This window comes from Lytechinus pictus, chromosome 19 (assembly GCF_037042905.1).
Source record: "Lytechinus pictus isolate F3 Inbred chromosome 19, Lp3.0, whole genome shotgun sequence".
NCBI lineage: Eukaryota > Metazoa > Echinodermata > Echinoidea > Temnopleuroida > Toxopneustidae > Lytechinus > Lytechinus pictus.
In genome coordinates this window covers 2,202,311-2,217,459 of record NC_087263.1, presented here as the reverse complement: position 1 = coordinate 2,217,459, position 15,149 = coordinate 2,202,311, and the positions used below count along the sequence as shown (strand labels likewise).

The window sequence follows — 15,149 nt, the reverse complement described above, 5'->3', positions numbered from 1 at the left end:
TGTCAAATTTAAACCAGCACCCCCTGTTAAAAAAAAATGCCGGGGGGGGGGGGGGGGCAAGGGCCGGATGTGCTCTTACCTGGATCCGCCAGTGGTGACACAGTAGATCATGGCTAAAATTGATAGTCCTTATTTGCATATCCTCTTTTGTATATAAAAACAAATTAAGTTAATTCCTTTTGGACGTAAACTCTCATTAGTGATATTTAGGCTATCAATTCGACAATTAGCCCCACCGAGTGTGATCAATTTCTAAATTAATTAATTATTTCAGTTGGGTGTGATACGCATAAATTTCGTATAATTCTCACTCAGATCCACGTTAACCGTGCAATTGCCAATTGGTCTACAGCCATTTCGTCTATTTTCGGATCTGTTTCTGGTAACTCCCGTAGGAACTCGGCGGCAGAACAGCTTTTTACTGGTAAACGCCAAGCTGGTATATTTCCTAAGATACATTTTACGTCTAGTTTAATCAGTCATAGTGGCTGGCCTTATAGACAACAGATATTACTCTCGAGTTTTTATGGTGGAATACTACACGAACTTCGTCTACTAAGCATTTGGCACTGGCGTAATGAACCGAAAAATTGAGGGGGCTAGATATGGAATATCGGGCAAAATGTATAAAATAGATCGTCATTTCAATTAGAATTTTGACAAAATATTCAGAAAAACATCATATTTCACCTCTATCTCTTTCTTTTCCTTTTCTTTCCCTTTTTTTTTGACCGTGATTTTTTTTTTGGGGGGGTGGCAAGTGCCCTCAAGCCCCCCATCTGAAAGCTACTGGCATTTTGTCTAAGTGAAAGTCCATCTACCACTTAAAAAAACCCACTAAGAATGAAACCCATATCCATTGATGTATAAAGATCTAAATTTTGGTAATGTCCTCATCATGATATTACGATGCTGCGATGTAAATGAGACCTAATTTTGAATCGATTATTTCGTAAATATTCCAAAAGGTTTTATCATGTTCAATGGCATTTGGCTGTATAATACGTAAATCATTAATCATGTCAATGCAGTAATATTTGATGCATACGATGTGTCAAGTACAGTGATGCCAAATCGATTTCCTTTTGTTTGAAATTTGAAACAAATGTCTTCTGTCAGACTATGATAATGTCAGTACATCATGTGCATAATCAGTATAATTTTGGATATTTTCTATGTTTTTTACAGTTTCGTAATTTGATTTTATGTAAAATAATAAATAACTAATTTTAAATCATGATAATAGCGGCGCCGGAAATCCCGAACAGACAATTTTTGTTTATTTGTTTGTTGTATTTCATTGTTATATTTCATTTATTTAATCATTATAATTGTTGGGGTGGGGGAGAGGGGGCTTTCAACCACTGTTCACGCACAGTGAACTCGCCCTCCCAAATCTTCGATTTCCCAGAATGTTCTAATGCCACCTTTTCTGTTAAAAAATCCTCTTCCAGAAAAAAATAAAGTGTAGGGTTTTTATCGTCATATAACAATCAACAACGTTTACCCTCTTCCGGTGGTTTTATCGTCATGGCTGCGTTAAAGGACAGGACAACAATATTCAGGTATCCGTTTTTTGTGCTATGGGTAGTCTAAGGTAAAGGTTTCACGGGCCTAAAACATTTCCTATAGGCTCGTGTCTTAAAATGGCACTTTAAAAACAAATCATAACAAAATAAGAATGAAATTCGGGGGTCGAATATTTACTACAAGTGGATAGGATATGACAATCCATACGACCAGAAAAGGCTCCATCACCTGAAACAGTAAAATACCCCTTATCCTTCCGCCAGTCAAAATATACTTTTAAAGTTGGTGGTATTTCTTTCCAAATTTGGGGAAAGAAAGTTACCAATCATAGAATCAGTGTTCGATGGACAATCATATACATACACTTTGTCAATCAGCCATATCAAAATAAAAAAATTGAGAATGGATTGGCTCGAATGAATCTGTTGCCTTCCCGATGTTAATAGGCCCGTGCGACCTTCATGGTTAAGGACTACACTATTCATTCCCTAGTCGAGGAAGAGCATGTTTCGCAAATAGAGTCACGACCATGAATTAATCGCGTCCTATGTTGCCATGACAACCACTAAACGACAATCGGTTGCATCTCGTCTGCTCTTTTCTTTAAATCATAACCAATCTCATTAAGTATGATGAAATTTGACGAGATGAATACAATAATGTAATTGATGCTGTCACTGTGATGTATATCGTTTCTATTTGTTTTCCCTTTGCTCTTGATCCCTTATTATCCACATGCGTTTTTTTTGTTAACACAGTCTCTCTTCCTTATCTTTCTGCTCCATTCTTTTCACCTCCTCGCTACATCATCTCTTTCTTTCTTTCTTTCTTTCTTTCTTTCTTTCTTTCTTTCTTTCTTTCTTTCTTTCTTTCTTTCTTTCTTTCTTTCTTTCTTTCTTTCTTTCTTTCTTTCTTTCTTTCTTTCTTTCTTTCTTTCTTTCTTTCTTTCTTTCTTTCTTTCTTTCTTTCTTTCTTTCTTTCTTTCTTTCTTTCTTTCTTTCTTTCTTTCTTTCTTCCTTCCTTCCTTCCTTCCTTCCTTTCTTCCTTTCTGTCTTCCTTTCTTCCTCCTCTTCTTCTTCTTCTTCTTCTCTCTCTCCTCTCCTCTCTCTCTTCCCGCCTTTCCCCCCTTCTTTCTCTTTCCATTTCTTCACCCCCCCCCCTCTCTCTCTCTCACACACACAACCTCTCTCCGGATTGACTCACCAATCTCCATAGTGATTGTCATTTCCTGACCGTTGGGGGCATACTAGTAATTTACTTTTGCACGCCTGATGCCTGAACTGGCGTTATGATTATGGGAAAAATAATAACAATGCCACACTCTTGCATGCTTCGATGTAATATTCGCTGGCTAGCGTTGGTTTGAAAAAATCATTATTTAATATCATAATTAAATCGATTTCGGAATATAAAAACCAATGTAAGTATGATTTTCCTGTTTTCTCTTTGAAGGAAATCACCTTTTTTATTCCTAGAGGCAATATTTTGCTACTTTTTACTTTATATATTCTTATGGGCGCAACCACACATGGTGGTGATGATGATGCTGAAGATGGCGATGATGATGATGTGATGATATTGATGATGACGACCACGATTATGATGGTGATCATGATTACGCTGTTGATGAGGTGATGACAACAATGATGATGATGACGATGGTGTGGTGTGGTTGTGGTGGTGGTGAGAAAGTGATGACCAATGATGATGGTGATGATGGTGTGGTGGTTGTGGTGGTGATCAATGATGACGCTGAAAACGATAAATACAATGGTGACATATTACAATTACTATCAGGATATTTTTGGATCATTGTTATCATCATCATCATCATCATCATCATCATCATCATCATCATTATCATCATCATCATCATCATCATCATCATCATCATCATCATCATCATCATTATCATCATCATCATCATCATTATCATCATTATCATCATCATCATCATCATTATCATCATCATTATCATCTTCATCATCAATATATACCTTAATCACCACCATATAGTGTTATTCGGCGTGAAAGTTATTGCACGTAGGGGTTGGCGGTGTAGCTAGTATATAATATAGAGAGGAGCACTTTTTATTTTTATAATTATAGAAACGGCAAGGGTAGGGAAACAGAGAAGGAGGAGGGGATCAGGAGGTAATGTAAGAGAGAAAGAGAGAGAGAGGGGAGTGAGGAAGGGGAGAGAGGGAGGAAGGGGAAGTGAGGAAGGGGGAGAGAGAGAGGGAGGAGAGAGATGGGGATATTTTATATTTACATATTTGCGTATCAATCAATTAATTGATTTATTTATCTATTTATTTTATTTAATATCTAAATCTATTTGTTCATTTATCTATTTGTATTATTGTCTTTTACTTCATTTTAATTCTATATTCATCATATTATTTATTTCATTTACTTATTGATTGATTGATTGATTTATTTATTCATTCGCAGGTATTTTTTCATAATGTTGATTTATTCCTTTTTTTGGTGGTGGGGGTTAACGTTGTGTGCACATATTTATGTAACGATGGTGACATTGCTCACTGAAATCCTCTCTTAAGCGGTAAGTAAACATAAAGTGATAACAATTGAAAACTAATAAATTTGTTGGCTTTAAATGAATTGCTTATTTGCCTGTTTTAATCGATGTTAAATAAACCAATCACTTTACAATCGGTGTATATTCGGTTTCCAATAACAACACACAATCTCTATTCATACCAAGCCTTCTAGAACTCGTCTCAAATTAGTATGCAAATGAATCATGCACTTTCACAACGTGATACGTATACAACTAACGATGTGGAATCATTCGAAGACACCAAACTCTAATTGCTTCGGCAATACACGTTGAATGAACGATGGAGGTGATGTAAAAAATGAAATAAAAAACTATACCTAGTGATATTGTTGTAAACGAGAAATGTATAATGATACCGCTTTACAGTGGTGTAATGAGCCAACAATACTGAGGGGCTCGATATTGCGTATGGCATAACATTTAATAAAAAGTTGCGAGCGAGCGAAACGAACGAGAAATGTTCTCTTTTATTTTCTTGGTCGCGAAAAATTTGGGCCCCAAGCCCCCCCCCCCCCCTCATCTGTACGCCAGTGTCGTATTACTGATAATTCATTACTTGCAACACCAATGTGTTGTAAGTTTCCCCCATGTTATACAGTCTTTAGATTCTCGACGTTTTTACATATGATAATTTCGCTGCTGAATAATGTTTGATCATGTTCATGATGAGAAAGATGTGGCCATTGCCATCATGATCAATTGCGATATTGCGTTGTTGCGATTGTTATGTTGATTCATTAAATCTATTTATTTTTGTTAATGTTTAACGTATCAAGTAGTGAAACAAGGAAAACGTGGACGAAGAAACAATTAGAAAGAAAATAACAAAAGAGGGTGCTGAATTGTTTAACTCTCCATCACGTCTATTATCTCCTATGTTAAAAAAACCGCCACTATAATACTCAATAATAAGTAACACACAAACAAATGAACGTATTCAAATTTATATAGTATGGGGGCGAAAATGATGCTGATGATGAGTATGGCGATGATGATGATGGTGATGATGACGATGATGATAGTGATGATGGTGATGATAATGATTATATAGGCTGAATTAGGATTTTAAAATACCAACATAACACTTGCATGTTTTCCTTTTCCATCTATTGAAGTGACGAATCAATACGAATTTGCCTCTAAACACCATCTATCACGTTCATCTCACAATGGGTTCGGGCACGAGCTTGCCGAGGTCGGCGTCGAGTGTCCGGAGCACAGACAGTCGAAGAGGAAAACGGGGTACCATGCAGACCTCGGTTACGATCACGGTGACGGAAGACCAGACGGGTCTACGTCCAAACTGTGAATGGACCGAGACGTACTTCAACAACCAGCCCGCTAGCGAACCGTACAGCGACGACGACCTGGAGACGGTGTTCGACGACTGTCTCGACGCTCGGTCCGTCATCGATGGGGAGAACGGTATCGATTTGAAACCGTCCAATAAATCACTTCATGCAAGTACTCTTCATGTCTCCATACCGAAGCTACAATCTCTTCAAATCACTGGCTTTGACACGCACGTAAGATATTATGGAATATTCCAATATCTCATTCTTAAAGCCATCGATGCCATACACGGACACATTTTGAAGGGGCGCCATCTTAGGACGTAACTACCTAACCAAAAACAGACCCTACATCCTTAGCCCTTTTAATATGTAGTCTTATAATAATATGATCACTAAATCGTGTGACCATTATCCTTTAGAACATTAATGATAATGCATTTATACTTAAATGATTTTGTCATAATGAGCTCCAAACATAAAGAGATCTGAGGGACTCTGACGATACAGACGTTTACATTCTTGGGATGTTACGAGACTTAACACCGATAATTATTTTCATTGTGTTTTATTACACGCCAATATATTTCGTTGCAGCTGAACGAAAACCAAAAGGAACACCGGACGGATGAATATGAAAATGAAAATCTGGTGATCCGCCGAGGCCAAAACTTCAAACTTACTGTCAACTTGAACAGAAAACATAATCCACAGAAAGAGAACCTGTACTTACGATTTGCGGCAAAATGTGAGCTATTTTTAAAGTTTTTTGTCTCCATTCCAGTTTTACAAGTATTCATTATTGCTTCATTCAAATCTACTATATATACCCTTCATAATATCGTCGGTTTTCCAGCAATTTGAAATCAGAGGTTTCAGAATTATTTTCAGTCACTCCCACTGATCTCTTTAAAATCAGTTGTCACGCCTATCATGTAGTAAACTAGTAACCTTTCTTCTTTGGCACACCATTGGTGATTAACCACCGGGTTCACGTACAACGAATGCTTATAATCAATCGGTAGATTGAAATGACCAATCATGATCGTCGATGTATGCGCATTTTGTTCAAAATATTGCCCAGGAACCAATAAAAATTGTGTTTTCATTTTGCAATCCATTAAAGACCTCCGTGTGACGGGAACCATGTCAATTGGCGAAGACATATATTCGTCTTTCTTCTGCTTTCTCTAGATCTATGATCTCTTAGTCACACTAGTGGTCAATTAATCATGGTAATATCATCCCTACATGTAGTGATGCTACAAGATTCATCATGTTCCCTACTTACTGCAACGCGCAGATACGTCAACTGCAACACAATCAATTAAAACATCAATTGAAAGCATGACATGATAATGGTCGGTCAAACACATAACCTTCTGTTAAAACCCTTCTTTTTTTTTGCTCATTACAGCAAAGCATCCAAGACAAGCCAATGGCACGCTCATTTTGTTATCATTTGACGGTTCGGGTGAGAACAACGGATGGACCATAAAGCAAGAGTCTTCTGAGGATGGGTTTGTCACTGCGACTGTAAATGCGTCTTCGGGATGTATCGTTGGCCCTTACGGAGTGACCATTGTTGTAAAGAACAAACGAACCGGTCTCCAACGGGAGTTTAAGCAGACTGAGACCATTTATATACTATTCAATCCCTGGTGTGAAAGGGACTCTGTGTACATGAGTGATGAAAAAGACAGACAGGAATACGTATTAGAAGACTTTGGCCTAATCTGGAGGGGTAATTACAGGAACCCCCATGCGAAGATGTGGAACTTTGGACAATTCGACAAAGACGTGGTGGATACTGTTCTTGAGATCCTGCACGACTTTGTCAGGGTAGAAGATCGCGGGAACCCTGTCAAAGTTACACGTATTCTTCCAGCTATCCTCAATGCTGCAGGTCGTCTCCCGGGTGGTGTCCTATCCGGGAAATGGGATGGACTCTACAAAGGCGGCTCGCCACCAACCCAGTGGCAAGGCAGCGTCAAGATCCTGGAGGAATACCGGAAGCACAAGAAGCCAGTCAAGTACGGACAGTGCTGGGTTTTTGCAGGATTATTCACCACCGTCTTTCGCTGTATCGGGATTCCCACAAGGTGCGTTACGAACTTCTTCTCAGCGCACGACTCGGATGACTCGATGGTCATTGATAAGTTTGTCAGTCATGACGGGGTAGACATTCGTGGTGGGGACTCTGTCTGGATCTTTCATGCGTGGAACGAGGCGTGGATGACAAGGCATGATCTAGACCCTAGTCTTGACGGATGGCAAGCTGTTGATGTCACTCCTCAGGAAACAAGTGAAGGTATCTGGCAATATTCCCATCAACAATAGGTTCCGTCGTAACTGTGAAGACATGATTTGACCAAACACGTGCCTATGACGATAAGCGTTGCTTTATCTAAGACCCCAAGCCATTTTCGTACTGCTATTCAATGTAAATCATACATAGACTGTAATGAGTATTAAAAGCTAATTGTAATTGGCAACGAAGAAGTGTAAACTTACTATGGTTACTGCCCATTGAAAAAAAAAAAATGTCCATGTCCCTGAGGAACACTGGCGGAAATCTGTGAGGTCATAGGCCTACTATTCAAGGGGGGAGGGGGGGGGGGGTGGAGTGAAACAATAGATACCCCCCTGAAAATGGGTTCACCCGTTTTGAATATACTAGAGACTCTTGAACTTCAAGCTTCTCATTTCCGATTTAAGATAACTAATGCAAATCTTTTTTTTACTTGGCTCTACTAGGTATCTACCAATGCGGCCCTGCACCGGTTGAAGCGATCAAGCGAGGTTTGGTAAATCAAGGATATGAAACTAGGTAGGGACTTTCCAAACTTTAGAATAAACAGTTTTGTAATTATTTCACATTGACTTTGACATTGAGTTTGTCATCTAATACCATCCTTAATATTAATAATTGTGTCAGATGAATTCCATACACTTCAGTTAACCTTTTTTCCCCTTAAAATCATATCATAGCCAGTTACATCAAATCGATTCATAACGGCTGATGTGACGGTATTCGAGAAAACGAAATATCTACGGTCAGTCTGCAGTTACTTTTTTTAGATATAATGACTGCGACATTATGAGGTAATTAAAGACATGCCTTTAGTTAAAATTAGTAACATGTGTTACCATTGTTAACCTGTGCATTTCAGTCTTAAAGAAGAAACTACCAAACAGAAACACATCCACACCTAAAAAAAAAAGAAAACAAGCAGACCCACTGGGCGTTGTGGCGTGCGCCTGTAATCCAAGCTATGTGGGGAAGTTACAGATTGATAGAGGTTCGAGGTTCGAGCACTGGTCACGTCTTTCGGATGGTGACGTTAAAGGTCGGTGCCAGACGTAAATAATCATATCTGATTGATAGATGTCTGACAAAACTCAAATACACACACACACACCCTCATCCACACACACCACTAGATGTACTAATTCGGCACGTTGTACTATAGTTCTTTTCAAGTTCTTCCTTTAGTTTTGGTCGTTTGTTCCTGACATGCTGCGCATCCATAACAGTGTAATATCATGACCGATGGCCAACAGTCCAAGGTGGGTCAAAGGTCACTACATTATAGGAGCAAATGAAATAACGTAATGTTTAAAACGATATTTTCGTTCAACTTAGGTTCATTTTTGCGGAAATCAACGCCGACCGCGTCACGTGGATGGTCGTCCCAGACAAACACCACCGCAACAACCCAGAATCAGCGGGCTACGAGCTCGTTGACCTCGAGAAGAACGCCGTCGGGAAGATGCAATGCACCAAAGCAGTTGGCTCTAATGAGATACATGACGTCACAATGGAATATAAGCATGTGGCAGGTTAGTGTTGTAGGATGTGATAAGATAATAGCGATCTTGAGGACTGGGTAAGTGTAGGCCTATACATTGATTAAATTTCTTTAAAAAAATGGGCCCGGAGGTTTCTTTGCATTCCGCCGTCCTATTTCGGAAAAAAGATGCTTCAAGAACTTAGAAGGTTGCATGGATACCTTCGGACCCTGCATTATAAAGCACGCCTATCGGACCCACCTGACACGCTACGCGACTTCTATACTCGGGCATGACATCACAATCCTCTTCTGCTTTCTTACTGACCGATAGTTGGATTAGCCTGCGATCAAGATGTAGAAGGCTGACATCCTGATTGATTTTTCGATCTATGAGATTTTCTGGATTTTGCCTCCTGAATTTATATTCATATGTAAGTATGATGATATTCTTTGTTTTTTTTAAGGGTCTGATGGAGAGAAAGAGATAATCGCGAAGGCCCTGGCCAAAGGAATGCAACGAGGTTTCTACTACCAGGAACCTCCTGACCACGACATCGTCATCTATCTGGACGAGCTCAACGACATCACGATCGGCGACTCCTTCGAGCTCAAGGCTCAAATCGCTAACCTCAGCGATGAAAGTAGGAAGGTCACAGTGATCATTACTCTTCACAGCACAATGTACACAGGTGAATAAACAAATGATATCTCTTCATACAGCTACACAAGAGAAACCGACCCCAAAACTGATTGATCATATGGCGGAAATAACGTAGTAGCTTCTGCCGGGCCTTTGGTCCAGTGACACAAATGTTAGCGATGAATTGTTAAATGAATTGGCCTATCAAGATCATCGTTGCACGCGCATTTTGCTCAGTAGACTGATTAGGAACCAATCAGAATTGCCGTTTTAAATTAGCGGAGTCGGTTTCAATGGTTTGACTGTGGAAAAAATCTGGATGTCTCTTTGGTCGTTCTTTTGCCATCCGTAGTGGTTCTGAAAACTCACCTTAGGCGAAGGGTGAAGCCCAGCGCACACTTTGCGATCCGATGCGACGCGAATTTTAAATTAATCGCATTTGATTCAAATCTGAATTATCCAAGAAGTACGATTCTTTCATTTTAAGTTCGGCACAATGTTAGAAATAATACAATCGTAATATTGCTTTGCAGCAAGCCATGTGGTCGGGGTATGGTCCAAATCGGCTTCAAGTTGCAGCCGATGATGACGTCATTAAGATTTGGATTTGAATGTGCTTTTATTCCTACAGGAAGGCTAGAACTAGACTGAAAAATCGATTTTAGTAGTTTTACCACTATTCTGAACTCTAATCGCTAAGATTTTATTGGTTGAAATGTCCAAATGTTATTACTATTAATTTGAAATTCGGATCGCAACGAATCGCATAGTGTTAATAGTTATCGATGGATGTACTCTCTTCAAACCACCTTTGAACTCGACTTTCCTCCCAGTTATGAACGTTCTGGGAAATATACTAGTGCATAGTGATTACCTGGGAAAAATCAAATATCATGCAGAAATTATTTATAAGTGATAATATTTGATTATATTTTTTCCAACAATATGACGTAAGAAATGAAAAGTTCGAAAGTCTTCAAGGAGAATATAATATTGTAGGATTCTTACATTGTAGGATTCATCATTGTTTTACCCATTTAAAAAATATGATGCAGAGCACGTACTAGTCTGCAGGCACTGACCCTGATTAAAACTTTGATCAGCAAGTGTGTCTCCACGCAAAGACTAGCACATACAAAACTTGTGAGAGGGGCTTCAGTACATAAGGCATGAGTAGGCTGCACATTCAGACCCTTAACTCGAGTGAAGGGTTTGCACAGCAAACTAATCAGGCACCATGTTGATCATGTTGTTGTTACATCTTCATTTTGTCCACCATCTGTAAATGATGATTTTGACTTTGGAATGGTCGTGATATTTCAGATTCTATTCAATTTCTTACCTTTTCTTTCAAAGGTGTGATAGGTCACCAGATCAAGAGGAAGAAGTTGGAACTGGAGCTAGGGCCACGTGACCACGTCCAGCAGAGCTTATCAGTCCTGGTTGATGACTACATTGATAAATTAGAAGAACAGGGCCTTCTCACCATCTTTGCGCTCCTTACAGTGAAGGTAAGGTAAAGTGAGTGCCCCACTTCGAGTACGGCAAAGCGCCATCTTTGTTCCAATGGACAAAGTACGATCAAGGAGGTTATTGGCATGATCAGGAAATCGTCATTATGTACCCCTGTCGCGAGTCCTCATTTTTTGGTGAATACAGATCAGAAATACTAGTCAGAAATAAACATTGTGTACATCATGGGATCAACCTTAAATGTCACTATCTGGAAGACGTACCACAGGGCTCTATCTATGGACCACTTGTTATTAGCTTAGGCTCACGCTGCAGTGTTCATTCCACTGAGTGAAAAGGATGGCATCAATAGTCTTATCATGCTAATGGAAGAAACATAATTACTCTAAGATATCATCATAATCACCATCAAACAAAAAAGTTTTGAATTGAAGTATCAGTAATGTTTTAGGCAATGGTTTATGTGCGGGAACGGGGATGGGCTTGATGCACGTGTCCTTCCCCAATTTCTGGTAGTAAGCGGAAATGGTTGAACATATATATACTTGCATTTTTCATCAGTTGAATACCCCAGAAATGAATATAAAAAAAAAGAGGTTAGAAAATAATTGTCGACTGAAATATCTTTCATAGGAAACGGACAAAACTATCTCAAAACGAGAGGACATCAGGGTGAAGATGCCTGACCTCACGGTCAATTCAGAGGTCACGGGGTCAGAGGTCAAATTGACCGTTCAGTTGACCAATCCATTGGACAGAGGATTGACTAACTGCTTGTTTGTTATTGAAGGATCAAAGATGGTCAAGCCTTTTTCGGTTAAACAAGAGTAAGTATTGCAGAATATAGTGGCTGCGGAAAGAGAAAAAATGATATAGAGAGAAAGATAACATGGAGAGAGAGAGAGAGAGAGGGGGGGGGGGTGAAGGGGGGGGGGACCTTTGTCAATTAGAGGGAAGCAGAGGGAGAAATCGTGGAGAAAGAGAATGATCGAAAATTTACCACCCCCCAAAAAAATATATATGGTCCATTTTTCATGATAATAGAGCATAACGTATATTCGTGAGTAATATATAAAAAAAAAAGTGATTCGATGATGTTTATTCTCTATCTCATCATTATCATTATACTTCACATCGTTTTTTTTTTGTATTTCTTACGTATTGCATTATCTTATATTTTGACATACAGAAATGATAGCAAACTAACAGTTCTTCTCTCTCTCTCTTCCTTTCCAGCAATATCCGTGCCAAAGAATCGATCACTCGTGATATCACTTTCAGGGCGAGGAACACAGGACTCAAACCCATCTTGGTGGGATTCGAATCTGATCAACTTCGTGACGTCACTGGTCACGTGCTAATACGTGTCAGAGCCCTTGAATGCTAACTCAACCATGGACCTGCTACATGATTCAATGTGTCAAATTAGTGTCCATTTATATTTTGTACGATATCAAACTTCTGTAAACTATACTAGTTGACATGGCCCTGGAAAGCGGGGGTGCTGGGGGTGCTGAAGCACCCCAAGATTTTCCTAGGGGTGCTGCGTGTGTTATTTTCCAAAGGCAGCAGCCCCTAGAATTCTGGTGGGCGTGTCAAATAGGAGAAATGTATGAAAAATGACCCTGTTTTTGACCAGTCAATTTTTTAGGGACCAAAACGACCTTCAATTTGTAGTGAAACGTTTTTTTGGTGTTTTTTTTTGTCAATTTTTCTTCAGCATTCGTTGACAGGGCCCTGTTACTTGATGAGAGGGGGTCTAAGACGACCTCATTTGAGTGATGGGGGTATTGTAGGGGCCCAGATGTCTCTTTTATACCCATCTTTACCATTTCTACCCTTTTATCCCCTTTTCCCTTTCTACCATTTCTGTTAATTATAATGATTACAGTGATTATAGCCTTCGAGCCTTATCACAAAAAACGTTACAAAAATCATTAGATTCAGTTTATCGACAATAATTGAATAAGAGCAGGGCCCTGAGAATGGATTTTTTTTGGTGGGGTGCTGATGTAAATTTGAAAGCAAAAAAAAAAGTTTTCGTTACACCATGGAGCTATTGTTACACGGTGAAGATTTCTTAGTCCAGCGAAATTTGACGATTAAAAAAAAAAAAGTTTTTCACGTCAAAACACACCGCTTCCCAGGACCACGAATAAAAGAGCAAAGTGGAGGAATTTGTAAGTTTTGAATTATTTTCCGAAATTAGAGAATACCTTGCTTGGACTGTCTACAAACGGGCGATTCGATGATGTCATAAGCCCGGCACCTCTCTTATGTGTACAATTTGTTTTATTACTTGTTTTGATGGTTTTATACGAAATATCGCTACATTACACCAAAAAATATGAATTATGCCAATCATTCCGCTAAAAAGATGGGGAAAAAACATACTGGATGAATAAATAATACCATCAACCCATCATGCCCATTGCACAAATTTCGCAATATTTCAAGCTTCTTTTTTTAGAAATAATTATCAAACGATGGTGATGATATTCTAATATTTCATTAGTATGCTGGGTTGATTTTTCACTTACATTTTATTCAAATGAACTCGTCATTGAGGATGCCCACGATCAATTGGGCAAATCGGAATATTTCATTTCTGATATCTATTTCGAACAAAAATACGGATTTTCATTTTGTTCATTATTCATTGAGGATGCACATGGGCTTACGTATCTTTTCCAAATCAGACATTACTATTTTATTTAAATTAAAAAGTAGATTTTTTTTAGGGGGGGGGGGGGGTCGCAGCCCCGCAGTTTACTTGAAGTTCAATACACCATTGCATCCTAAGAGAAAAAAAAAATAATCAAAGATACAGTATGAATTATCAATCATATCATTGAAAGAAATAAAGTTTAAACCGATTGATTATGCAGAGTAATTGATTTAGAAGTTTATTTTTAAAGCACCTTTTTATTTGGTGTATATGCGATTCTGCGATATAAACCAGGTAATAAATTAAAAACTTTGGTAATAATGAAAAAAAATCAAACCACCAAATTAGATGTATAAGAATTACGAATTGAGTGAAGTCATAGAAATAGTTAAAAAGGCGCAAAAGATTATACAGGATTATATCTACCGATTAGATCTACCGAAATGAAAAAAATAGAGAGGGGAAGAAAGATAGAAAAAATATAATATGTGAGTAATAAGAGAGTGAGGGGAGAGAAAGAGGGAAAGAGAGAGGGGAAGAGAAACGGAGAGAGGGGAGGGGTTGGGAGTAGAAGTCAAGTACAAAGGGGACTGGATAATATAAATACAGATAAAAGAAAGGGGAATTCCCCCAAATAAGTGATAATAATAGAACGTGGTTTCGAAGTGACTTTTTTGTTGCAATAGCGAGAAGAAAACCTTCCCAATCAGCAAATAACTGAAGCGAGAGATTGTCTGAATAGAACAAAGACAAATGCAAATTAAAGTAATTTTAGAACATCGATAGAGAGATAGATAAAGACAGAAGAAATAAATAAAGAAATAAAGAAATAAAGAAAGAAAGAAAGAAAGAAAGAGAGAAAGAGAGAAAGACAGAAAGAAAGAAAGACAGACAGAAAGAAAAGAGATAGTAAGGAAGAAAGAAAGGAAAAACGAACGAAAAGGAAGAAAGAAAGAAAAAAGGAAGGAAAGAAAGAAAGAAAGGAAGAAAGAAAAAAAAAGGAACTAAGAAAGAACAAGAAGAAAGAAAGGAAGAAATAAAGGAAGAAAGGAAGGAACGAACGAACGAACGAAGGAGGGAAGGAAGGAAGGAAAGAAAGAAGAAAGGAGGGAAGGAAGAAAGAAAGAAACAAGGAAGAATGGAAAGAAAGAAAAAAGAAAGAAAGTAA

At 38.5% G+C, this 15,149-nt stretch overlaps 1 protein-coding gene across 1 annotated transcript; it reads left to right on the top strand.

Annotated features, from left to right (window-relative positions):
- The first annotated feature begins 2,844 nt into the window (after nucleotides 1-2,844).
- On the top strand, nucleotides 2,845-14,443 carry LOC129283337 (coagulation factor XIII A chain-like). The gene is made up of 10 exons (XM_054919175.2): nucleotides 2,845-2,950; nucleotides 5,230-5,640; nucleotides 6,004-6,154; nucleotides 6,824-7,717; nucleotides 8,164-8,236; nucleotides 9,053-9,249; nucleotides 9,665-9,889; nucleotides 11,197-11,351; nucleotides 11,947-12,140; nucleotides 12,550-14,443. Exons 2-10 carry the CDS (start codon nucleotides 5,284-5,286, stop codon nucleotides 12,698-12,700), a joined length of 2,397 nt encoding a protein of 798 aa, XP_054775150.2. The 5' UTR covers nucleotides 2,845-2,950; nucleotides 5,230-5,283; the 3' UTR covers nucleotides 12,701-14,443.
- Nucleotides 14,444-15,149: the final 706 nt, after the last annotated feature.